A 27,633-nucleotide genomic window follows, 5' to 3' on the forward strand; every position below is an offset into this window, starting at 1 on the left:
ACTTATGCTATGGGCTTATCTAATTCTCCTGAGCTATGTTAAGTGACCTTTTCATGCCTGCCTGCCTGCCTGAACCACTGGTTCCTGCTTTTTCTCACCGTCCCTCTGCCTTGCATTCTAATTCCAAACATGGTATCCATGTGGGGTAACTCCTATTTCCCTGGCCAAGAGATAGGCATTCCAAGTGAAACACGTGGCATACTCTCACTCCCTTTCCCCTTACTCTCCCTCCTGTGAAGCAGTGAACAGCCTGAGACTGGCTTTCTTCAATAACCTGGAGAAATCTTAGTCACAGGCCATATGTATTTTTTTCTAATGCAAATTTCTTGAGGGTTTTTTTTTTCCTTCTGATTCGAGCAGTTGGGTGTTGTTGCCAGGGGCTTGTAGCCAAAGAGACCCACCAGGGCAACAGTGGGAAGCCCCTTAACTCTCTAGGCTTTGGACTCTGTCGTGCTTTTAACTCCAAAATTGGGCTGAAACTTTCCCCCGAAGAAGGCAGTCTGAGGTCGGCCAGCAAGGTGCCAGGAGGTGAGAAGGTTTTTAGAGTCTGATTCCTTTATTTCTTGATTTCACATGCCAGGGCAATTTTAAGCCAAGTACCCAGAGACTAGATCCCTTTGAAAGATGGGTCACAATGCCACGATCTTGGACCAGCTTTTTTGGCAGCTCCCCCCGTGTGAACGCTGGAAGCATGACACAGAAGGGGCACTTTATCACCTTGCCAATTGCTTCCTACTGATAGGCTTCATGGGGGGAAGTGGGGTCTATGGCTGTTTCTATCTCTTCAGCTTCCTAGCAACTGGCTTCTTGTGCTATGCATTGTGGGGCTGGTTTTTCGCCTGCGGGCTGGACATCTTTGTCTGGAGTTTCCTACTGTTCATGATCTGCCTGACCCAGCTGGCTCATTTGGTGTACCAGTTGCGGAAGAACGTCCTCGTGGGAGAGTTTGACCACCTCTATAAGGCCCTGTACCTGCCCTTGCAGGTACCCCTGCAGACATACAGAAAAATTGTCCACTGCTGTGAGGAGAGAGTCCTGTCACTAGCTACTGAGCAGACCTATGCTGTGGAAGGTGAGACACCTATCAACCGCCTTTCTCTGTTGCTTGAAGGCAGGTAAGTCTCCTTTTTCATCCTAATTCCTTTCCCTGGCCCAACCTCAGCACCCCTTGCATGTGAAGGGCAAGTAGCTGCATCTGGAATCATAGAAAGAGCATTGTATTTGGAGGCAGAGGGCCTAGGTTAGAATCCCATATTTGCTATTTACTGTGTGAGAATGAGAAATTCAGTGAAATGCAAGAAACATTTAGTAAGTGCCTACTGTATTCCCTGTACCGTGCTGCTATATTCTTGGGATGTAAGGAGAAAAATGATGGTCTCTATCTTCAAAGGGCTGATAATGAAATGATAATAGTCGTTAGCATTTATATAGTACTCAGAGGTTTGCAAAGTGCTTCACGTATCCTTCTGGAAGATACAAGTACAGGTCTAACAGCATCACACAGATAGGTAAATACAAGGTGATTTGGCGAGAGAAAAGAGCCAGGGAAGGCTTCACGGAAAGGATGGTGCTTGAACTGAGCCTTGGGGGAAGAATTCTAGAGCCTTGTGGGCTTGGAGTCAGGGAGACCTGAGTTCAAATCCCACCTCAGACAATTACTAGCTGGGTGACCCTGGGGAAGTCACTTAAAATCTTTGAGCCTCCATTTTCTCCTCGGTAACTTGAGAATGATGATAGTGCCTACCTCACACAGTGCCCGTGAGGTTTAGCCATGAAATAATGAAGTTATTTTGTTGTTGTTCAGTCAGGTCCAATTCCTCGTGTCCCCATTTGGGGTTTTCTTGGCAGAGATACTGGAGTGTTTGCCATTTCCTTCTCCAGGTCATTCTACAGATGAGGAAATCAAGGCAAACAGGGTTAAGCAACTTGCCCAGGGTCACACAGCCAGTAAGTGTCTGAGGCTGGATTTGAACTCAGGAAGAGGAGTCTCCCTGATTCCAGGACTGGCATCCTATTCACTGCACCACCTTGCTTCTCTCAAAGTGCTATGCCACTGTGAGCTAGGGTGATGCAGAAGATATTGAGGAAAGGCAGAGATGAGGAGAGTGTGCATTCCAGGCATAGGAAGTCGGTTGTGAGAATGCATACAAGCTAGAGACAGACCGTTGAGAGTTTGGGGAGCAGCCAGTAGTCTAATTTGGATGGAATGTAGAGAGCATGGAGAGAAATAATATGAAATAAAGTTGGACAGGCAGGTAGATAGGTAGCAGTCAGATTATATAAGGCTTTCAGTGCTAGATGAGGAGTTTACATTTTATCTTCAAGGCAGTAGGGAGCCCCTGAAGGTTTCTGAGCAGGGGAGTGACACGGTCAGACCTATGCCATAGCAGATTATTTTTGCAGTTGTGTGAAAGAGTGATTACAGAGGGGAGAAACTGGAAGTAAGAGACCAACTATAGAATCGTAGGGTTAGAGCTGGAAGAGACCTCAAAAGCTGTCTAGTCCAACTCCCTCATTTTATAGATGGGGACACTGAGGCCCAAGGAGATCAAGCAACATATTTAAGATCAAAATAGTAAATGTCATAGTCCAGGATTTGAACCCAGATCTTCTAACTCCAGGGCCAGAGCTCCTCCTTCTGTAACACAGCACCTCCCCCATGGAGATAGATGTGACAAGGCCCTGGACTAGGACAAGGGTCCAGCGTACGGAGAGAAAGAGATAGGTAGGTCTGTGAAATGTTACAAAGGTACAATCAGTCATTCTTGGCAGCTGGTTGGTGATCAAACTAGATGATGTGTTGAATTTGAGACATCAACAGCACATCCTAGTGGAGATGTTCTTTTTGTTTTTTCTTCTGGTAATCAGGGTTAAATGACTTGCCCAGGGTCACACAGCTCATAAGTGTCTGAGGTCGGATTTGAACTCAGGTCCTCCCGACTCCAGGGCCGGTGCTCTAACTGCTGCAACACCTAGCTGTCCGTCTGGTGGAGCTGTCCTAAAGGCAGTGTAGAAGTTAAAGACAAAAACTAAGCCTGGATATTTAGATTTGTGAGTCAATTGTGTAGTGATGATAACAGAGCTTGGTGAGGAGAGAGCCCTGGCTCTAGAGTCGGAGAACCTGGGTTCAGATGCTGCTTTTGACAACTCACTACCTATGCCACTTAACTTCCCTGGGCCTCGGTTTCCTCATCTGCAAAAAAAAAAAAAATAAAGATTGAATAAGATGACCATTGAGGTCTTTTCAACTCTAAATGTATGATCCAGCAAAGGAAATAGAGGACTAGTCAAATTGGTAGGACAAGAACTAGGAAATCACAGTGTAATGGAACCCAGGGGAGAAGAGAATATTCAGGGGTGGCAGGGGGAGGGGTTGGTCAGCTGTTGCAAAATCTGCAGAGGGGTCCGGGAGGATGGTCTATAGATCTATTTCTAGTGTCTCTGAATTCTTGTCTTGCACAACTACTTGCTATCGATGATTTAGGATCAGATGCCCAATAGGCATCACAAACTCAACACGTCAAAATTAAAACGCATCATCTTCCCTGTCACCCCAAAACCCTTCCCTCTTCTAAACTTCCTATTTTTGCTGAGGGCACCACTCACCTTCTAGTCATGCAGGTTCACAGCCTCAGTATCATTCCTGACTCCTTACTCTCCCCAAAACAACAAAGTCTGTGTATTTAGTGAATGAGAGATCAGTGAACAGCAATTTCAGTAGTGCGTAGGGCTGGAAAAGTGACTGGATGCTGAGGAAGTAGTGGCAGAAAGTATGGACGAGTCTTTTTAGGAGGTTGGCAGTGAAAGGGAGGTGACAGACACAGTGATATCTTGAGAGGATGACATGGACAATCAAAGGGTTTTGGGACGCTAAGGGAGACCTGGGAATGTTTGTAGATAGCAACGAAGGAGCCAGTTGAAGGAGAGACAAACTCCAGGAAGAGATGGGAAGGGTTAGGATTGGGGGCATAAATAGGGCTTATCTTTGGCAAGGCAAAGAACTATCTTATCCTCAGAGAATGTAACAAAGAAGGAAAGGATGGTCAATATACTAAGAGGGTTTGAAGTATGGAATAGAGCTGATGAGGGAGTTTGCAACCCATGGCTTCAATGGAAACCATTCTCAATAGAGGAAGTGGGGAGGTCATCAGGTGAGAAACAAAGATGTGGGAGTCAGGGTGAACTTCCAAGGAGAGAGGGGAAGTTTTATAGAAGCTGTTATGGGAAAGAGGAGAATAGGAAAATGAGGGCACAATGAAAGCTTTGTCAAACGGAAGTATAAGTTGAGTTGAGAAGAATTTATAGCATCTCCAGCCAATGCTGTCGAATGGCTTTTCCCCATGTTCAGCCTCCAAGAAGCAGGAGCAGTAAAGGCAGAGGGTGGGGTGGTCTGCAATTAAAGATTGGCAGGATATGAATGGAAGGCAGATAAAGGGACAAGGGACTCAAGGGTGGTAGACAGTGTACATTTTAGTTAAGAAAACAAATACCAGGGGCAGCTAGGTGGTGCAGTGAGTAGAGCACTGGCCCTGGAGTCAGAAGGACCTGAGTTCAAATGCAGCCTCAGACATTTGACACACTTACTAGCTGTGTGACCTTGGGCAAGTCACTTAACCCCAATTGCCCTGCCTTCCCCCTGCAAAAAAAAAAAGAAAAAAGAAAACAAATACTAATGATAATACCAATTTTAACAAAATACAAGCACAAACAATGTATTGAAAGTCAGTGTGGCATAGTGAACAGAGGACTGGCCTTGGATTCTGGAAAAGCTGGGTTTAAGTCCAATGTGTACTATCTGTGTGATTATAGGCAAATCATTTAACCTCTCAGTGCCCCAACCCTAAAACTATATATTGTATGACAATTTCGGATCTGCAATGGTAGAGGGATTTTTAGAGGAGAGAGACCAAGGCAGAAGAGTAGGGGGAGGAAGCAGTGTAGCCCGGGTCCCCCCAACAACCACTCCAAAAAGGTCTAGGAAGGGTACCTGTCCAAGTATTTTTATTGTTTGTTGTTTAGTTGTTTTCAGTTGAATCTGACTCTTCGTGATCCCTTGGGGGGTTTTCTTGGCAAAGATACTGGAGTGGTTTGCCATTTCCTTCTCCAGATGAGGAAACTGAGGCAAACATGGTTAAGTGATTTGCTCAGGTCACACAGGTAGTAAGTGTCTGAATCTAGCTAGATTTGAACTCAGATCTTCCTGACTCCAAGCCCAGCGATCTGTGTACTATGGTGCCACTTAGCTGCCCAACGTGGCCGAGGAGTGATCTGAAAATCCAAGAGAAAAATCACAGTAAAGAGCGTTTACTTACCAGGGGTTCTCCAAATCAATGAAATAAGTACTATTACTATTACTACTAACTAGCAGATAGTATGCTTAGATTTGCAAGATCCTTTACGTATATTATCATATACATAATTAGCATTTACATATGTTATCTAATTTGTTTGCAAAAATCATAGGCCTGGACTTTCCCTTTCTTTCCCTTCACAAAATTTCCCCCTTTCCCTGTTTCTTTGCTGATAAAACCCTATTGCCTTTGTTGTAGTCATGGGTTTTTTCCCTGACTCCTCTAATTTTGAAGGGACCTTAGCCAGTCAGCATCCTTATCTTCCTTTTTTTCCTTTATCTTCTTTCTACCTCCTCCATGAAGCCTTCCCTGCTTTCCCCAGACCATAATGAACTTTCTCTCCTCAATATCCCTGCATTTACATGTTGCATCTTTCCAGGGAACTATACATTTCTTGAGACCAGGAACTATCTCCTTTTTTGTCTTTGTATACGCAGTACCTAGCTTAAGGCTTTACACATAGTAGGTGCTTAAACAATGTTTGTTGAGTTGAAATGCTATTTATTAGCTGTGTGACTCTGGGCAGGTCACTCAGCCTCTCTTTCCTCATCTCTCAAAATGAAGGGGTTGGACCACATGGTCTCTAAGTTCCCTTCCAGCTAGGAACCTATGAACAGCATGATTCTGGGAGAGAAGAGGAAAAAGACATGATATTCACAGTTGCCTCCACTGAGAGCTTAATGAAAATACCTGGCTCATTAAATTCAAGGCCTTTAAACAAACTGGATAGAAATGGCTTTTTGTTAGGGCCAATCAGAACTAAGACCCATGATCTATTTAGAGGTAGAAGACTCTGTGGTCCTTTATCAATTGTGTGATTAAGCCATTTCACCGCTTCATGTGACTATGCATCATGGCATTTATTGATCATACACTGTCTGGTGCAGCACTAAAAGAGATAAAGGGACAAATAAAAATTGCTCCAACGGGCCTTACACATTGATCTAGACAGAGGTATATAGGGTGGGGATGGGAAGAACAGGGGAGGGGAACCAGTGGCCTCAAGGCCACACATGGCCTGCTAGGTCCTTGCATGCGACCTTTTGACTGAGTCCAAGTTTTACAGAACAAATCCTTTTATTAAGGGCATTTGTTCTGTGAAGTTTGGATTTAGTCAAAAGGCTGTACTTGAGGACCTAGAGGGCCATATGTGGCCTCAAGGCCACAGGTTCCCCACTCCTGGAGACTTTTCACTGGTGTGGGGCAAAGGGATCAAATACATGGCCCACAGCACTCCCCAGTACTGCCCAAATCAGATTAAAATGTAATTGGGAAATATTTGACAAAATAAATAAAAATACAACAAAATATGATAGTGTTACATTTTAAACCTAAGTCAATATGTGGCCCACGGTGATTCTTATGCATTGTTTAGTAGACCCCATTTCTATTTGAGTTTAACACTACTGGGGTAGGGAACTCCCAACAAATTCCCCTATGACGGAGCAGATCAGCAATGATTCTGTAAAGTAATTCTGAGAGAATTGCCTGGCAGAATGAGAGACTAATTTCAGGGTCTCACAGCCAGCTTGGCTAGAGGTAGGGCTTAAACGCCCACCTTCCTGACTCTGAGGCTGGCTCCCTCTCCACTACACCATGGTGCCTAGAGCACTGTGCAACTTAGAAAGTACTTTATTCACAACCGCCATGAGGTAGGTAATTCAGAAATAAGAATCCCCATTGTACAGATGCGGAAAATAGATTTAGTGAGATTAAGTGACTTCCAAGGGTCACAGAGCTAGGAAGTAGTTAACCCAAGTCTCTTTGCACAAAGTGGGAGCTCTTTCCCCCACAATCTGTTATTTCCCTAACAGCCCCTCAAACTCGCCAAATAATTGTGTTGGTAGAAAGAACACAGACGGTATACATAAGTGAGTGCTGTTGTAAGGAAACAAGCAAAAATCTCAATGCATTACCTGAGACTACAACCAACATCCTATTCTGTATGTGCAAGCATAGGATCAACTCTTCTTTTAAGTAGAATCGGAATGCAGCGAGCAATTTACAGGCCCCATTAAAAGAGTTATAAATGAGATCTCAAAACTTGTATTCGTAAATCAGTTGTTTAAAACTTTTTCCCCATGCAAATAACAATGAATAATTATAACAATTTATTAGCGATTTTATTAAGAATTTAACAATTATAGTTAGGTTCCTAGACCAACATACAAAAGCCCACACTACTGCAAAGCACGACTATAAAGAGTGAGGAGCTTGGAGTCACAGGATCTGAGTTTGAATCCTCCCTAGGTCTCAATTTTCTCATCTGTAAAATGAGAGGCTTAGCCTAGTTTGCTTCTAAGGTTGCTTCCTCCTTTGAACCTGTAATTCCATGCATTTTAATGTTAGTTTTCTTCCCTTTTTATCTAAGTTCCAAAGCTAGGGGAAAAAAAATCCTAATTCTTTTGCTTGTGGAGCTAGTTAAAGGAGAAAGAACCCCATCCCTCATGGTTGTTTAGTAAAACTACCTCAGAATTAGGAGTCTATAAGAATTTTCTGTTCTGGGTTTTTTTTTCTTTCATGTGTCTCATTTGGTGGTGGTGAAGTGTTTTTTTTTTTTTTTTTTACCATATTAGACACTATTATATTTCTCAAACTTAAATATTTGATTTGAAAAATGAATCATGCTTAGGGTTTCCACGGAGGAAGCCAAGCAAATTTCCCTTTTTTGAGGCCACAAGGTCATTTCCATGAGTGAAGAATTTATTTGGTCATAGCAACTCCTGAAATCAATGGGCTGTTAAGGCATAGAGGAACTAACATCCCCTGGAGTGGAGGGAATACTTACACGGAAGAAATTACAGATATTTTGAAATGATGGAGTGTTAAATGGGGTATTGTGTCTTTAGGTTATGAGAATTAGAGAGGAGTTGGACCTATCATCCCTTTGAGAGTATAAATGTCCTCCAATTTGTATTTTTATGTGATGTTTTATGTTGTATCATATGTATGTATTTTGTGAGATAACTGTATTCATGTGCAGAGAAATATATTACTACAGTGGGGAAACAGAGGGTTCACACCAGAGGACCAAAATTTGGGAGGATGCTGATAGTACTTGAAACAATTGAGCTTAGTACCTAGTTATCAACAATAATCAATTTAGGGCAGCTAGGTGGCACAGTGAATAGAGCACCAGCCCTGAAGTCAGGAGGACCTGAGTTCAAATGTGGCCTCATGCATTTACTAACTGTATGGCCTGGGCAAGTCACTTAACCCTGATTGCTTCACCCCCCCAAAAGAATAATCAGTTTAAATAAAAGCTATCAGATAACTGGCACCCCTAAGTGCTTGACCATACTCCAGATAAACAGCCCTACATCTTTCCCTCATGATTACCTTGGGTGTACTTGTGCTGGGTGCAAAAATGTCCAATTATAGCTCTGTTCACATGCAATATAAAGTATCATTAATAAAGTGTAACAGGCTTTACGGTGTTTTGGGGTCCATTTGGGGTCCATTCCTAAGGCAGCTGGAGAAGGAGTCAATATAAATTGATTAGTGGAGCCAAGGAAATGAGGTGAAGGGGAGTGGGGTGTGAAATTCACCCTACTGGATTGCAAGACCTTCAACTCGAAACCTGACCCAAGGCTCATTCTTCTCTCTCCTTTTCCCTTCTGCCTTCTTTGCTTCCTCATATCTCCCTCTCCCCACCTTCATTCCCTTGCCTTTCTAATCACCTACAGTACAATTTCCCCTTCCTAGTTCAAAATCTTCACCACTACCATACCCAACAGCTTTACACACGCTTGTTCAAACCTGCCCTAAAGCCTATTTTCCCTCTCCCCTTCCTCCCTGGTTCCTTCATACTTTACTAATCTCTGGATTATTTACCCTGAAAAAATTAATTCTCTAGACTCTAACATAAACACTATTTGTAAAAAATAAAAGGCACACTGAAGGTTTCATGCTGTTGCTGATTGTCTTCAGGGATAATCCAGTAGATTCTTTTACCAGATTAATATCACTGGGTGATGGAATTCTTGCTAAAAAAATAGGCTTGTAGGTCATCTAGTCTACCACCTTAAATCAATCAACAAGCATTTATTAAGCACTTATTGTGTGCCAGGCACCACCCTTCCATCGTGCAGATCAATGATCTCAGACTCATCCTCAATTCCTCACTCTCCTTCTCTCCACATATTCAATCAGGTGATGAGTCTTGACAAGACTATTGCAGCAACATCTATTTCCTTCCTCTAGCACCCTAGTTCAGGTCCTCATCACCTCTCCCCTGAATTATTATTCGTTGTTGTTCAGTTGTTTCAGTGATGTCCTACTCTTCATGACCCTATTTGGGGTTTTCTTGGCAAAGATAATGGAGTGGTTTGCCTTTTCCTTCTCCAAATCATTTTACAGATGAGGAAACTGAGGCAAACAGGGTGAAGTGACTTGCCCAGCGTCACACAGCTAGTGAGTATCTGAGGCCAGATTTGAACTCAGGAAGATGAGTCTTCCTGACTCCAGGCCTGGAGCTTTATCCATTGTGCCATCTAGCTGAATTATGAATTATCATAATTATTTTACAAATTATGAATTATCACAGGATATTCTATTTAGTCACTCTGCCTTCAGTATTTCCCCTCCCCAGTCCATCCTCCATCCAGCTGCCAAAGTGATATTCCTAAAGTAAAGATGTGAGACCATGTCACAATCCTGCTTAATCAATTATACTGGCTGGCTCCTGCCTCTGGGATCAAACACAAACTCCTCCAGCTGTGCCCCCATGCCTAAAATGCACTCATTCTTCACCTTTGCCTCTTAGAATGCTTAGTCTCCTTCAAAGCTCAGTTCAAACATCACCTCCTACATGAAGCCTTTCCTGACTCACCTGGTTCCTAGTGCCTCCCCACAAAAATTACCTTCATTTCTACTTCATTCTTTCATGAATTAAGGTTACACAGCCCGTGCTCCATTTTCTACTTGGTCTTAGCCACATAAACATCTACAGAAAGTGACACAATTAATAGGTTTATTTTCAAGCCTCCATTGCAAAATCTGAGCAGGCAGTCATCAGTGGGAGGGAGAGTAGGTCTAAATTTGTCATTTGTGTTGACTCAGAATATCGGTAGTTACCAAAAACAAAACAAAATAAACAAACCAACCCCTCTGCACAACAAGTGCCCCACTTAAAAACTGGAAAGTAAAAACGTAAGAAGGTTTTGTAAAATATATACCTCCTAAAATAGCTGAGTTTGGGTTTCAGAGGGTGAGGGAGTGGTCCCCTCATGTAGGAGGGAGATCAAGGAACACCTAGAATCAACATACTTTCTAAAGCCTATCTTCTTGTAGTCATATCTCATATCATTTCCTACCCTCTATCTGAGAATGCAGAGTATGTCAGCCAATCAACAAGCATTAATTAAATGCCCACTGTTTGCCAGAGGGCAGCTAGGTGGTGAAGTGCATAAAGTACTAGGACTGGAGTCAGGAAGACTCTTTCCTGAGTTCGAATGTGACCTCAGACACTCCCTCGTTGGGTGATACTGGGCAAATTACTTAAATCTGTTTGCCTCAGTTTCCTCATCTGTAAAATGAGCTGGAGAAGGAAATGACAAAACCACTCCAGTATCTTTGCCAAGAAAACCCCAAAATGGAGTCATGAAGAGTCAGATATGACTGAAAGACTGAACAACAACACTGTTTGCCAGATGCTGTGCTAGGCACTGGGGAATACAAAGGTAAAAATGAAAAGTCCCTATCTAAAGAGCTTACACTGTATAGGACAAAAATTCCTTAAGAGGGGAAAAGGAAGGAGGTAGGAATCTGTGAGCTTGGATGGAAAAAAAGTACATCTTGATTTTTACTAACCTCTAACTCAAATTCAGCACTTCTTCCAGTTATAAATTTAAAAACAAAAACAAGCCCTAGTTCTGAGAAGGGGTCCAAATTCTGCCAGAACCCTGGCTATAGGAGGAGACAACATGTATACATACAAGTACATACAAAATAAACATAAGGTAATTTTCAGTGGGGAGCCACTAGGAGCCAGGTGAGTCAGGAAAGGCTTCATGTAGGAGGTGATGTTTAAATTGAGCTTTGAAGGAGACTAAGCATTCTAAGAGGCAAAGGTGAAGAATTTCACCTTTTCAGGCATGGGGCACAGCCTATGCAAAGACATGGCAGTGGGAAATGGAGTTTCATGTGTAATCTATAGCAAGAAGGCCAGTTTGGCTAGACCAAAGAGTACATGAAGGGGAGTAACATCTAATAAGACTGGAGAGGTAGATTGGAGCCAGTTTGTGAAGGGCTTTAAATGCCAAATGGAGGAGTTTGTGTTTGATCCCAGAGGCAGGGGGCAGCCGGTGGAATTGATTAAGCAGGATTGTGATATGGTCTCACATCTTTGCTTTAGGAATATCACTTTGGCAGCTGGTTGGGAGAGGGGAAATACTGGAAGCAGAGAAACTAATTAGGAAGCTCTTATCATCATCCAGAAGACAGGTAAGAGTACCTGAACTAGAGTGCTAACCATGTGAGTGGAGAAAAGGGAATGGAGGCAGCGGATGCTGTAAACGTAAATATTCATCACCTGCTTCAGTATGTGGAGAGATGGACAGGAGTGAAGAGGCAAACATGACTCTAAGATTGTAGATCTGTAAGATTGGAATGATGGTGATACCCTTGATAGAAAACAGCTAAGTTAGAAAGGAGGGTTAGGTTTGGGAGGAAGGATAATGAGTTCTGTTTTGGACATGTTGGATTTTAGGTGCCTACAGTCTGTTCAGTTCTAAATGTCTGATAGACAGTTGATGATATGGGGCTGGAGCTCAGGAGAGAGATTAGCCTTGAACATATATAATATATATATGTATATGTATATGTGTGTATGTATATATATGTACATATACATCTGGGAAATCTGCATAGAGATGGTAATTGAATTCATGATAGCTGATGAAGTCATAGAGAGACAGGGACAGAGGATAGAGAGAGAAGAAAACCTAGGACAGAACCTTGGAGGTACATCCATAGTTGATGATAGGATACAGAAATCCAAAAGGTGGGTCACACATAATTTCGTAGTGGACCCAGCTAGCACGGTTGTGTGACTTCCTCCAGATCCATTCAGCCCTATGTCAGAGGGAGAAGAGGAGGCAGATGATGGGAGTCACCCAGGGCTAAGGTTGGCAAGACCTGAGCAATGAGAGGATGAGGGACCAAGAATGACAATGATGTTGAGCTGTTCAACCATAGGGTCAAGACTGGATTGGCTCCACTGGAAGGTCCCTATTTAGCACAGGTGTAGATTACCCTGGAGTAATAGAGATGGAAAAGACCTTATGTAGTAGATATAATAGACAGCTACTGTGGCTCAATGGATAGAGTGCTGGACCTGGAGTCAGGAAGATCTGAGTTCAAATCCAGCCTCAGACACTTACTAGCTGTGTGACCCTGGGCCAGTCACTTCACCTGTGTTTGCCTTAATCCCCTAGAGAAGGAAATGGCAAACCACTGCAGTATCTTTGCAAAAAAAAAAAAAACCCATAGACAGTATGGTCCACAGAGTCACGAAGAGTTGGACACGACTGAACAGCAACTAGATGTGGTGCTGGATTTGGATCCTGCCCATAACACTTACTCTTTGTGGCCGCGGCCAAGTACTCTCACGTTTCTTAAGTTCGGTTTCCTAACTGTAAGGTAAGGACAATAACACACGTCGTGCTTCCTCCCAGGTCTGCTGTAAGGCTCAAGTGAGATCAGTATGCAGAGTACTTTGCAAACTTTGAAACACTAAAAAATGTCAGCTGTTATCTCTTCTGCCTTTCCTTCGCAGTTTTTACAGATGACAAAACTGAGGTTTAAGTGATTTGGCCAGTTGTCCAACTAGTTAGCTGAGAGCTGGGACTAGAACCTGGATCTCTTAATCCCTGCGTTTTCTCCATTCTTCAGGATTCGTGTGAGCCAAGATGGGCAGTTTCTGCATTATATCTTCCCCTACCAGTTCATGGACTCCCCAGAGTGGGAGTCATTGCAACCATCTGAGGATGGGGTATTCCAGGTAAGTTGGAGGCCCATTGGGGTGGTTGCTATGGAATAACCTAAACTAAGCTCTAGGTTGATTGATTGGTTGCTTGTTTGAATGAATGAATGAGTGAGTCAATGAATGAATGAGTGAGTCAATGAATGAATGAGTGAGTAAATGAGTGAGTGAATGAATGAATGAATGAATGAGTGGATGAATGGATAAATGAGTGAGTGAGTGAGTGAATGAATGAATGAGTGAATGAATGAATAAACATTTGTGATGCATTTACTAAAGAGGGCACTGGACTTAGAGTCAGGAAGACCTAGGTTCCAATCCTGCCTTAGACACTAGATATCTGTGTGAGGCTGAGATAGAGAGACAGACAAATATGATGGTGCAGTGGAGAGAGGCTCTGTGCCTCAGTTTCCTCATCTGTAAAATGGGGATAATAATAGCACCTACTCCCCAGGGTTGTTGTCAGGACTTTGCAAAGCACTTTGTAAACTGTAAATGGTACTTTCTACAGGAAACTTTTCTTGATCCCACCTCTCTGCTCCAGTTATTCCCCTCCCCCACCATTACCTCGTATCTGTTTTGTATGGAACATAAAGCTGTATGTATTTAAATTCCTCGAGGACAGGAGCTGCTTCATTTTCATCTTTGTATCTCCTGCATCCAATGTGGTGCCTGGTACACAGTAGGTGCTTAATATATGCTTGTTCATTGATACAAAGATAATTAAGACTTGACCCTTGTCCTCTTGGATAGGACTATGAGAAACTGCTGTTTCATTTGGTCTTCACAACAACCCTGGGAAGTAATTGATATTTAGTATTTCCAGTTTACAGATGGGGCTTTGTAAAGTAAAGTGACTTGTCCAGAGTCACACAGCTAGTAAGTGTCTGAGGCAAGATTTGAACTCAGGTCTTCCTTATGATCTAGTGCTTTATTTGCTGTGCCACCTGACTTCTATGACTACTGATGCTGGAGCAGCGTTTTGTTGCCCCCTGATCTATCCCAGTGATGGTGGCCGTAGGTTGGTTGGAGGAAGAGACTGAGGAGCACTGTGGACCTCGGAGATACCAAGAGACATGGAACCACCTTGGACTTGGAATAAGAAGAGCTGAGTTTGAGTGCCAGATCTGTCCCTTACTCTGCCATGATTGTGGGTTTAATCTCTATGAGACTCAGTTTTCTTACCTGCAAAATGGGGATGATAGTATCTGTGCTACTGACCTTACAGGGTTGAAAAAGGAGTGAAAGGAGAAGTATAGGCAATGAATGGAGATAGCTTGAGGAAATTATTTTATAAGCTGAAGAGCAGTGTGGTATAGTGGAGAACATACTGATCTTAGAGTCAGAAAACCTAGGTTTGACTCCTAGCTCTCTGGTACTAGCTGTGTGATCCTGGTCAAGTCACTTAATTTCTATAAGCTACGATTTCCTTGTCTATCAGATTATTGTCCTGTCTCTCCTTCTTTTCACAACCAAACTCCTAGAAAATGTTGCTTCTTCTCAATGTCTCCCCTTCCTCTTCTCTCCCTCATTTCTCAGCCCCTTGTAAAATGTTTTCCAGTTGTATAACTCAGCTGAAAGGGCTCTCTCCAATAATTTTTTTAGATTGAGTCTCCTTAATAAATGTAACTAAGATATTTGTGCAATAAACTTTTTTCAAAGAGATTGTATTTCTCATCCTACCCAGGCCAAAATTACAGTGGCTCCTCGTAGGCCTGATTCCAATACTGGTTTGACGTGGTGCATTTCTGACCTGGGTGTCTTTGCTCTCTTTAGACAGCCTCGTGTCTCCCTCTCTCTCCTCCTCCTCCCTTCCTGAAGGCTCACTATATTGATGCTATTTTCTTTCTTTGATCTCTTTGGCATATGAGCCTAGTAGTGATTTCATTGGGTCAAAAGCCATAGACATTTTAGTGACTTTGGGGGCATAGTCTAGAATCATCTTAGCAATTCCCAGCTCCAGCAACCAAACATTAATATGTTTATTTTCCCAAAGCTCCTCCATTTTCCTTTATTTTTGGGTCAACTTTGAAAATCTGATGGGTGTGAGATGGAACCTCAGTTGCCTGTTGAAGTATACCACCACCCTCCTTCCAGTCTGCAGATTCACAACCTCAGAGTCACCCTGGTCTCCTTCTGTGTTTCCAGTCAGTTGCCAAGATTTTGTTGTTTCCTTGACAACTCCTATTTCATTTTTCCTCTCTCTTCAGCTACCACTCAAGTTCAGGTCCTTGTCACCTCTCACCTCAACAGTTCAGTAGTGTCCCAATTGGTCTTCCTATCTCAGATCTGTCCCCACTACAATCCATCCTCCACAGAGCTGCCAAAAGGACTTTCCTAAAGTCCGGGTCTGACCATGTCACTCTCCTACTCCACATATTCCAATGGTTCCCTATTACCTCCAGGATCCAATATTAACTCCTCTGTTGGGCATTTAGATTCCTTCACAACTTGGTTCCAACCTACCTTTCCAACCCTATTATACAAAATACTCCCATTCATGTCATCTTCTGTCCAGCCAAAATGGCCTTCTTACTCTTCTTCATGTAAAATACTCTACCTCCCTTCTCCTTGCTTTGCATGGGATACACTCTTCTTGGAATATACTCACTTCTCACCTCTGCCTCCTCGAATCCCAAATTTCTTTTTAAAATGAGGCTTAACTTACCTCCTACATGAAGCCTTTCCTGATCTGGTGCCCCCCACCCAGCTGCTAGTGCCTTCCTCCCCCAAATTACCTTGTATTCTCTATTATACATGTGTGTGTATTCATATGTGTATGTTTTAGCTCCCCAGAATATAAACTCTTTGAAGTCAGGGATTATTTTGCTTTTCTCTTTATGACTCCAATACCTAGCACAGAACCTGGCATATAATAAGCTCTTAATAAATGTTTGTTGATTGACTGATCTGTAAAATGAAAATAATTCTTATGCTACTCGCCTTAAGGCTGTTCTTGTTAAGAAAGTCTCCTATGAAATATGAAGTACTATAATATGAGTTATTATTAATGTACATGTCTGTTATATGTAAGATGTTCAAATTTTTAGCATGGAGATATGTTTTGTATGACTGTACATAATCTATATCAAATTACTTGCCTTCTCAGTAATAGGAGAGGGAAGAGAAGGAGGTAGAGAATTTAGAACTCAAAACTTTTTTAAAGAATATTAAAATTTTTTTACATGTAATTGGAAAAAATAAAATATTAATTTTTTAAAAAGATGTTTAAAAAGTAAAAAACAAAAAGATGTTCAAGTCTTTGGAAGATTGGCCTATGCTTACACCCTTAGATACAATGCCTCTGCTTCCCACGGTGACATGTATTTGCAAAGAGACTAGCCAGCACTCAGGCCAGCTCCTAGGACAAAGAATGTTGTATCCCTAGACAAGGTTTCAAATCTTGTTGTTCAGTTGTTTCTTTAGTAATGTCCAACTCTTCGTGACCCCATTTGGGGTTTTCTCGGCAAGATGCTAAAGTGGTTTGCTATTTCCTTCTCCAGCTCATTTTACAGATGAGGAAACTGAGGCAAACAGGGTTAAGTGACTTGCCCAGGCTAGTAAGACACCAGACACAGCTAGTAAGTGTCTGAAGCAGGGTTTGAACTCAGGAAGATGAGTCTTCTCATCTCCAGGCACAGCACTCTATCCACTGTGCCACCTAGCTTCCCATTGAAACATGCATCTCCTGTATATTGGACTAAAAGTTTTGAGCCTTTACTATAACACATGTGACTTGACAACATAAATCAAATCTGGAGCACAGTAGACAGTATATAAAAGCTAATTCTTTCCCCTTTGCCAAGAATTTATTGCTTACTCTATGCCAGGCACTATGTTAATTGCTAGAAATACAAAGAAAGGCAAAATACAGTCTAGCAGGGGAGACAACATGCAAATAACTTTGTACCAATAAGACGTATACAGGATTAGAGGGAATAGAAGGGACCAACATTGAAGTGGATTAAGGAAAAGCTTCTTGTAGAAGGTGGGATTTTAGCTGGCATTTAAATCGAGCCAGGAGGTAGAGGTGGAAAGGGAAGAGCATTCTGGACATCCACGAAGGATAAAAAGGGAAAATGGCTGGCATGGAGAAATTGCTCAATATGATCGGAGAATAGCCAGGAGGCCGGAGTCGCTGAATTGCAGAGTACTTTGAGGGCTGTAAGATGTAAGAAGCCGGGAAAGGTAGGAAGAGTGCTAGAAGACAGAGAATTTTATATTTGATGCTTAAGGTAATAGGGAGCCACCGGAGTTTATTGAGTAGGGGAGTGACATAGTCAGACCTGCACTTTAGGAAGATCACTTTGACTGCTGAGTGGAGGATGGATTGGAGAGGGGAGAGACTCTTAACAAGAAGATTAAGCAGATAGTCCAGGTGTGATGAGGGCCTGCACCAGACTAATGGCAGTGTCAGAGGAAAGCTTTGTATGTATTTGTTTACTTGTTGCCTCCCCAGTTAGATTGTAAACTGCTCGAGGGCAGGGACTGTCTTTTTCCCCTTTGTATCCCCAACATTTTGAACAGTGCCTGGCACATAGTAGGCACTAATAAATTTTAAGACAATGGGGAAATTAATTCAGCACACGTGACCTTCACCTAAAATAATTTACTACTCGCCTATCAATGGCAGCAGGAAATCCCTAGCCTAATGTTCCCCTTCCTGCAATGTCTTCCCTCAGGTTACCCTGACCGCGGAGACCGACTGCACCTACGTTTGCTGGCCGCGGAAGCCCCTCTACCTCCTCTTGGACAAAGAGCGCTACATCTCCCGCCTCTTTTCGATCCTGCTCGGCTATGACATCTCGGAGAAGCTGTATGCCCTCAACGACAAGCTCTTTGCCAAGTTCGGTCTGCGTTTTGACATCCGCCTCCCCAGCCTCTACCACGTCCTGGGTTCGGCTTCCTCTTCCTCAGAGCCTGAAGCCGAGAAGGAGGCTGAGGAAAGCAAGGAACCAGCCCTCCCTCCTCACCCTCTGTCCGTGGCTGTTCAGAAAGCTCCCCCACTCCCTTCTCCTCCAGTCCCTGCGGCCCCCGCTGCACCTCCTGCCCCGGCCAGGGCATCGCGACTTGGCAGTGATACCCTGGGTGAGGACTCTACCAGTCTTGTGTTGGAAGATTTTGCAGAGTTGCCAGGATCGTTTATGGATTATGGGAGTGAAGGGGAGTATATGAGATGAGGGAAGTTCTAATATGGGCACAGCCATCTGGTTTAAGACCCCCGTGTAAGTACATGCCCACCCGAGGAAGGGGGCACTCCTAACCATGCCTGTGGTTTGCAGATGGCTGATGCATGCAGCTGTGAAGAGTTTAGCATTAATTGCGCTTTCAAGGACCAGACCCAGATGATCTAAAAGGTCCTTTTCCTTAGGGATGCCAATGTCAGAACGGACTCCTTATGAGACACTAATCCAACTTTGCATATAGTAATGTCGTCCTAATGTATGCTATGCGGATGTTCAGTAATTTTGTCTGCCTTAAAGAACCAAATACTTTTGCATATACATATATATGCATGCATACATACATAACATATTTGCCATAATACATTACATTCCCCTACTAGGAGAGTGTATGTGTAATTTAGAAGTATGCATATGTACACGTGTATACATGCATGTAAATATTTGCACATGTATATGTGATGTGCATGTAAAAATATGTGTATATGTAATTTACAGTATGGCAAATATATATATACATACATTTCCATCTATAAACATACATACATTTGCCGTAGTCTGTATGTGTGTAATTTAGAAGTATGTATATGTATAATATTTATGTATGTATGTAAAACATGTGTATATGTATGTAATTTACAGTGTGATAGTGTTGTGAATATATATGTCTATGCATACACATAATTTATATATTCTGTATTGTGTGATTTTTATGTATATAAATGTATTTTATGTATATAAATGTGGTTTATATGTATATAGTGTATATGTATGTGCATTTATATGTATGTAAATATGTGTATATGTCTGTAATTTATAGTGTGGTATAGTAGATAGAGATCAGGTCTTAGACCTAAGAAGATCTGGTATGAGTCTTGTCTCTGCTGTGTGACCCTAATCGAGTCACCTAACCTCTGAGTTCTCTAGGTCACTAAGATTATATGTTACAAAGGAGAGTCCTGACTTGCATTTGTCTCTCCACTTCTGAAATTACTGGTCTTTCTCTCCTATCCTTGTTTACATAATATGGACTGGTTAATGGCTTGTGTGGGCTGGCAGATTGCTCTCCCTGGTTTGCAAAGTTGTGCTAAATGCAAGATGCTGCTGCTAGAGTGGAAGTGAATTTCATTTGTGTCATTAGTTCTATCGGAAAAGGTGACAGCATTAATTCTAGGCAGGCTGTCTCTTTGGCCTTTGGTCAGTACTGGAAATATGCTAAAAGTCCCTTTGGCCTGGGTCTGGGAGGAGGTAGGTGCTCTCTGTGACTGGGAAATGCCCATCCCACGGAGGATCCAAAATGCTGGACTAATTTACTGTCAAAGACAGAGTGGAGGTTCCATTAGCCACTGCATTCGGGAAGGAAGCAGACACCACCTTGATAAGATCCTGCTGTTAGCCAACTGAGGTGTGTGCCAGAAGATGGCATTCCCCCGAAAACCACACCTATCAAGGTGGCCTAACTACACTTCCTCAAATGACTCTCATAATGCCTGGGACTGCTCATGGGATTTCCTCTCCTAGTAGGGGACAGTGCCCAAAAAGCTCCCAATGAATGAATTCCAGAGACTTGTTGGCATATTTTCCCACAGTAGTCTCATGTAAGACTATGATACTTCCCCAAGGGACTCTACCTAATCATGGCCAGACCTTGCATGGATCTTCCTGAGGAAAATCCCATTGCATTCGATGCAGAGAACATCTCCCAGGAAGATACTTTTGAGCAAAGAATGCAGAATCACAAAATGCTAGAAGGAGCAGCCCTCTTGTATTGATAATGAGGAAACCGATGCCCAGTATCCTAGTAAATGTTTAACAATTGGCTGAGGGAGAGCTGGGGAGGAACTGTACCTTAGGAAGCAAGATAGACTTTTAAGTTTAATTTGCATTACTAACATTTTCCATCACTTTCTTAAGTCTAGACAATAAAATCAACAAAACAATAAGTCAAGCCCTGATTTGTATGTAGCATTTGCCAATTTCTAAGGTGTAAATGCTCACACTGAAAATTTAACTATCAGCTCTTTTCAGTTCTCACATGCCACTCTAGCCCACTACTGCTTATTGCCTTGTCTAAACACATTTCTCTACCCAGTTCTCAAGGCCCTCCATTAGCTAGCCCCATCCTGCCTGTCCAGCCTCATTTCCCATTAATCACCAGCACACACCTTCCATTCTAGTCAGGCTAGCTCAAGAACACGTCCACTCTCCTAATTCCTTTCACTTGGAATGCTCTCCCCTCCAGTTATAAAAATGCTGTCCATCTATTTCTCTGCTCAAAACGGGGATCAGTGGGGGGATGTTTCTCCAGATGCAAGGCTTCAAAATGGGACCAGCATGATATCTATGACTGTACCACAGAGATTAGTGAATGATTGCACATTTTGGAAGACAAATTATATAAGTAATGATCATTATACTTGTTAATTATTGTAGAACGAGCAGAAGAATTATAGAGGAGAGGCAGAGTGAAAAAAGTGGGAAAGAATCCTGGGTTTGGAGCCATAGGGCCTGAATTCGAATCTTAGTCCATCCATTTACTAGCTGTGTGACCTCTCTGGTTCATCGGCAAAATGAGGGTTTTGGACTAGGTGACCTTCGAAGTTCTTTAAAATCCTTAAAATGATGAAGTTTGTTTTGTAGATAGAAAATGCGTCTCTCAAAGTGGTCTGTACCACTAAGGAGCTAGATGGAATAGGTTTGGTTCAGCAGCAAGTCCTGAAGCCTTTAAACACGTCGCCAACCACCTTAGACCCACCCAGATGTTCATGCCCTCTCCCATCCTCCCATTCTGTTCATGCTCAACTTTCTTACTGTTCTCTATCGCCCTTCTATGGCAATCACGTTGTCTTCTACAGCAAGAATGATGAGGTAGATTTGGAGTCAGGAGAACCAGGGACAAGTCCTGGCACTTCCAACTGTGTGGATTTAAGCGAGTCACTTAAAAAAAATCCACCTTTTTTTAGATCTCAGGTTCTTTCTTTTGAGCATAAGGCCACCAGATTGGTTAGTTTCTCCAGACTTCTTCAGCCCTAAAATTCAAGTATCCCTTTGACATAGCAAGGGATAGTCATCATAGAGGTTTCTGGGTGATGGAATGCTGGAATTGGAGTCAGGAAGACCTGAGTTCAAATCCTGCCTCAGACACTTACTAGCTGTGTGACCCTAGGCAAGTCATTTAACCGCTCTCAGCCTTAGTTTCATCATCTCTAAAATGGGGATAATGATACAACTCACCTCACAGGGTTGTTAAGAGGATCAAATGAAATAATATCTATAAAATGCTTTGCAAACCTTACAGTACTAAATATATGCTAGCAATATCATATATAATAGTATGTAATTGTTACTATCTTATCAATGTACTATTTATTGTTTAAGTTACTATAGATTAACATACTATTTATTATATTATTATAATATGCTAGTATATTACTAATACACTATTAACACATATTATTAATATACTATTAACATGATGCATTGTGTTATATTATTTATACACTATTAACACAATGCATAATATTAAATATTATTAATATATTATTAAAGTAATATACAACCATTGCCATAATGTTGTATATTATTAATACGCCATTAATATGATATGTACTATTAATATAATAACTATTATAATTGCTTCAATTTTATAAGAGCAAATACACAGAATAGTTAGGTGATTTTCTGTTTCTTACAGTGATTCATTTGGCGGCTGAGCTTGGGCTAGCATAGGGTTTTTCTCCATTGCAACGTGCTGTTCTTCATGTCACTAAATACGATTTAGTGACCTTGGAATGTCCCCCTCCCCTGGTGACCAGGATTCCCAATCATCCTGCACCTGTTAGGATCATTTTACAGTTGATTCAAACTTAGGAGTCCTTAGGACTCCCTGACATCTACTAAGGTTTCCAAAACAAAGCCTCAAAGTCCCCAGGCCTGCCCCGTCACTAATACTGTCTTGTCTAAAGTTTTTCTTCCATATTCATCCTTTTCTACAACTTAAGAAGAAGCAACAACCAAAGCTACCACACATAGCTCTAGGGACATACACTGCTACGTGATACGCATTTGGTATCTACAAGACAAAATTCAGAGCTTTGGAGCATGAAGGAACTTCAGAGGTCATGTTGTCCTATCCATTCATATGACAATTAGGGAAACTGAGGCCAGATGGGGAGCTGCTAATAGCATTTCTGGCAACTTTATTCATGTTTTGAACTTTCTGTGTTAGTACGTAAATATGGGAAGGCTAACATAAATCAGTACCCACAAGAGGGAGATCAAAACAGCCTAATATCCTGATAAGACTCTCCAAATTAAATCACCATATATTTTAATACTCTGTGACTTTAATATCAAGGTGGACATAGAAGGTGTGTGTGTGTATACATACACATAGGTATGTGTATGTATATACATATCTATTGTATATGTGCATACATATCTATGTGTGTATATACTGTATTATATTCATAACATTATATAGAATATATATGTAGCAATACACATATCCATATGTATGTACACATATTTATATGTATACATATCTGTGTGTATATATGTTATATTCATAATATATAACATATATTTATCAAAATATGTGTCTATATGTATGCATATAGACACATATTTATACATGTATATTTAATGTAATAAAATATGTATATGTATATACATATATATTTGTGTGTGTGTGCAAGCATGTGTGTGCTTGCACACACATACACACGCATATGCAAATATAGCTTAGGAATAAGAAACCAGATAGACCGAGAGCTTATAATATTTTCTTCAAGAAAAGAGGCGAAAGATTCTAGACAATAACATCACAAATAATGAAACTGATTATGTTTTAACAGGCAGGAAATGCCTAGTTACTGATGAGGGAATCATCAGTCAGATCACTAACTTGCTAGAACAAAGACAAAAAATCAATACCAAATCAAAAGAAAGAATAAAATTAAGAGATTATGGTGTCCGGGTAGGGTAACTAAAATCTGAAGATGGATAATTGATAAATGTAAATGAAAAATAGATAAAAGAACAGACATTTATCTAGACTATCAACATTTATTAAAGAATTTTAACTAATGTAAAACTGTCCCCAAAATAAGTCTACCAGAAGAGCCTGAAAACTGCCTTAGTCAGAAAAAAATATCTCCTTGACAAGCAGAGAAGTATGGTAGGTAGACAAGGGCAACACTGGCTTAGAGTATAAACCTATTTGTGAAATCTTACAGGATGATAGAAGATTATGAGTAACATCATCTCACAAATCACAGAGAAACAGCAAAGAAAAAAATAGGATTATAGAAAGTTTGGCATGGGGCTCAATTAAATCAGATAATTTTAAGGACATTTAAGGATGAAAGTGGAGGGACAATAAATAGACAAAAATTGGGGGGGGTGGGAATCTATAAAGATTGCTCTCTTCTCTGCCAATGACAGTAGAACCACCACATTTATATTCTAATTTCATAGGCTTTCATGCGTTGCTTGAGGAAATAGAAATAACACTAAAGAAAAAACAGAGATGAGAATAACACCTTGCCTATGTACCCAATCATAAAGGAAGCCCATGCTGCTCATAACATAATTTTGAGGACAATGAGATATCAGTTTCTCAGATATATAAAAGAGAGGAAAATGCTCAACATTTTGGGGAAAAATACAGGCCTTATTTTTTTTAAAAAAAGGTGACTGAGAAAATATCCACAACTACCCACTCATATGTCTACTTTCCCACCTCTACAAAATCTTTATAAGGATGATCAATATAAGTGCAGAAAGCATCATTAGTATCCTTTATTTAGCACCAGATAGGACCTAATTTGAGACAGGAGTAGTCAGGTTTTTAAAAACAATATCATAGCAGAGCACATCGTTAGTTGCACACTATTGACAGAAAGGTCTAAAAATATTACAAGAATCCACTGTTTGTTGACTCTCAAAATGAATTTGATTTGCAGCCACCTTAAAAGACTCTCCTGCAAAAGGTTCCTCCAATGTATATTGTCAAAGGTTATTAATATCAAGTGATATTAATTATTGATATTCTTATTAATATTTAATTTAATGATTAATTATTGATTATTAACATCAAGTGACATAAAATGGGGCAGTATGTTTGCCAAAGGTGCTTAGCACTCAACTTTGCAGGATATACAGCACAGAATACAAACAGATGAAGAATTCCCCATAGGTAGACATATGACCCTTCAGAGGTTCCTGTTTGTCAATATTGGGCTAATTACTTTAAGACCCAGAATTTTGCAGAGCAATCCTAAATAAGATCAAAAGAATTTGGTCTATCTTCATAGGAAAAAAAACCACAAATATGTGAAAGAATGCTTATTATCTGACAGCAATGGTTGTAATAACTAGCATTTGTGTAGTATTTATTTAAGGTTTGCAAAATGCTTTACAAATATTATCTAATTTGATCCTCACAACAATCCTGGAAGATAGGTGCTATTATTAGCCCCATTTTACAGATGAGAACACTAACATCGAGCGTGGTGAGGTGACTTGCCCAGAGTTAAATAGCTATTAAGTATCTGAGGCAGGACTAGAACTCAGGTCTAGACTATAATTTTTGGTTTGTCTGGATAATCCATAGAGATGGTTCAAAAATACTTGTGTCTTAGATGGATACTTTGAATAATGAGTTGGTATCAGAATTCAGGAGGAAGAGAAACACGGCCGTACTTACTTCCTTTGGAAAATTGCAAAGTGCTCTTAATGACCATGAGCTCATCCCTGAAAAAAGGGGTTAATCCTTTTTAAACATAAATATGCTTCCAGAGATACAGTATAGCTGTATGTCATGTAATACCAGAGCCTGTAAGAATTAAGTTGTAAAATAAACAGAATTTAAGAAGCAAGCCATAGGCATCACCTATTTGCACCCTTTATTTTATAGATGATGAAAATACAGTTCTGATAAGAGAAGTGAATTTTTTTAAAAAAGTCTTATTGATGCTTTTCCCCACATCACTGTCACTTCTTACTGCCTCTCTCTCTCTGCTCTCCACCTCCAGATCCCTCCCATGCATCAAAGAAGTGTGTATGCCTCATTATTCACCTCACTTCTGAGAAGTAGAAGTACTTCTGAGAAGTACTTCACTAGTTTTCTGAAGGCGGGGTAGGGGTAGATAGGAAGAGAACAAGCATTCATATTCGTACATATATATACATATACATATATGCGTATATATGTGTATGTGTGTGTGTGTGTGTATATATATATATGTATGAGTGTATGTATGTGTGTGTATGTGTGTGTGTATATATGTATGTATGAGTGTGTGTATGTGTGCATGCATATATAGCATCTACTATGTGCCAAGCACTGCATTAAGCACTTTTTACGAATATTACCTCACTTGATTCTCACATCAATAAATACATGCCATTTTTATCCCTATTTTACAGTTGAGGAAACTGAGGCATGGGGAGGTTAAATGGCTTGCCCAGGGTCACACCACTATTAAGTATCTGAGGTTGGATTTGAACTCGTCTTCCTGATTCCAGGCCCGGTTCTCTATCCACTGCACCGCCAGCTGCTTTAATCAGAATTCTGAAGCCTTTCAATATTCTTTTCCTTTACATCATTGCAATCAACACATGAATCAGTCTCCTTATCCTACTTAATGTGGCAGTTTTTCCATGGTGACACACCTGGTTCGTGGTTCATCCAGGACTCTAGAACTGAATGCTTCCAATTGCTAGCCTATGTCCCAGCACAGATCATGATGCTTTCTTTAACGGGGAAAGGGGGGTAGAATATATAGAAATTGGTGGCTAATTGGAGATGTGAGGTTAAAGAATCAAAGATGTCTCTTAAGGTTTCTAGCCTGGTCGAGTTGGGAAGATGGTGGCACCATTAATTGAAATACAGAAGTCAGAAAGAAGAAATTTTAGGAGAAAGATGAAGTTTAGTTTGGAACATCTAGCTGCCCTAGCTCCATTTCATGGTGAAGGAAGAGAGATTAGTGGCTTCCTTAGTCCATTTACCAAGGATATTAGAGAAAGAGAAGTGAGAGGCGCAGGAGAGCTACAAAATGGATAATTAGCCCTCAACCCAAAGTTTACTGTACAGTCCAGATATCTGTTCCTTAGTAGGAAAAAAAAACCCTGAATACCACCAAGTAGGATTTGAAACCACTTCTTTTAGTTATAGTTCTATGAGCTATTTTACTAGCTAGAGATATTATAGCTGCAATGCTTTTCTCACCAATTTACTTTAAGACTATTACAACTTGGGCAACTGAGGTAGAAAATAGAAAGCCAAGCCAAGTACAGTTATCCCTTCCACATCACAGGGGTTAGGGGCCTGGTGCTTCTGAGCTCTGGAAAATCCAAGTAAAATTTTTGGGCCCTCCCCTCATACCAAGAAAGAAGTCCAATTTTTTTTTCTTTTATGGGGGTGTTTACAGTATTGAAAGATATAATATGTTGGTATTATATAATACTATATACACATTTTAAGCATTTCTGGGTTTCTAAACTTTTTTCTGTGTCATCCACTGGCCTTCACGTGTTGTCTGCAGCTTCCTGAAAACTCCCCCCAAAATTCCCATTTAATTTTTTACGTTGACTCATGATATATTGAAATCTTGATAGGGAAAGTCATGATATAGAAAGCATAACTGTATACACAAAACCTAGCAAAGGCTCCAGTTGGAGCTTGCCCCACTACTGGGAATCACAGTTCTGAATTGTTTTTTTCTTTTCTCTCTCTCCAGCTTCTGGAAGTCCTCTTAGAAGCCATCCTCACGTTAAAGCCAAATGCTCTAAGGGACAGGCCCCTTTGGCTCCAACACATACCCCTGAACTTTAGGGATCAACTGTTAACTCTTGTTGCCATGACCAGCCCCACTCTCTGCACAAGTTTGTGCTCACAAGGAGGCCACCAATGACCTTGACCTCCTGAATTTTCACACACCAGGTTTCTCACCTGCACCTTCCATTGGGACACACAAGACTCCTGCACCTGCGTGACCCCACAGTGATCTCCACGTGTGCCATTTTGTATTTTCCCCACTCCTTCCCTCTGGGTCATTTAATTAAAATGCCTAGAAAGTACCATGGGATTAAACTGTCTAAGAAATCCTGA

General features: G+C 41.1%; 1 protein-coding gene across 2 annotated transcripts; it reads left to right on the forward strand.

Moving 5' to 3' along the window:
• Nucleotides 1–230: 230 nt before the first annotated feature.
• Nucleotides 231–27,633, forward strand: POPDC2 (popeye domain containing 2). 2 transcript variants are annotated; one of them, XM_036742891.1, is made up of 4 exons: nucleotides 231–1,115; nucleotides 13,245–13,353; nucleotides 18,018–18,560; nucleotides 27,263–27,633. In XM_036742891.1, the coding sequence occupies exons 1-3, from the start codon at nucleotides 625–627 to the stop codon at nucleotides 18,513–18,515; spliced, it is 1,098 nt and encodes a 365-aa protein (XP_036598786.1). In that variant the 5' UTR covers nucleotides 231–624; the 3' UTR covers nucleotides 18,516–18,560; nucleotides 27,263–27,633. The 2 variants fall into 2 exon arrangements, with proteins under 2 accessions (XP_036598786.1, XP_036598785.1); XM_036742890.1 differs by having other exon boundaries at nucleotides 18,018–18,423.

The sequence above is a fragment of the Trichosurus vulpecula genome, chromosome 2, assembly GCF_011100635.1.
Source record: "Trichosurus vulpecula isolate mTriVul1 chromosome 2, mTriVul1.pri, whole genome shotgun sequence".
NCBI lineage: Eukaryota > Metazoa > Chordata > Mammalia > Diprotodontia > Phalangeridae > Trichosurus > Trichosurus vulpecula.

Coding starts and splice junctions, on each gene's coding strand:
- POPDC2 (XM_036742890.1), top strand. CDS start 625: ATGGGTCACAATGCCACGATCTTGGACCAGCTTTTTTGGCAGCTCCCC. Junction 1,116..13,244: donor TCTCTGTTGCTTGAAGGCAG/GTAAGTCTCCTT, acceptor TCCATTCTTCAG/GATTCGTGTGAGCCAAGATG. Junction 18,424..27,262: donor ACTTGGCAGTGATACCCTGG/GTGAGGACTCTA, acceptor CTCTCTCTCCAG/CTTCTGGAAGTCCTCTTAGA.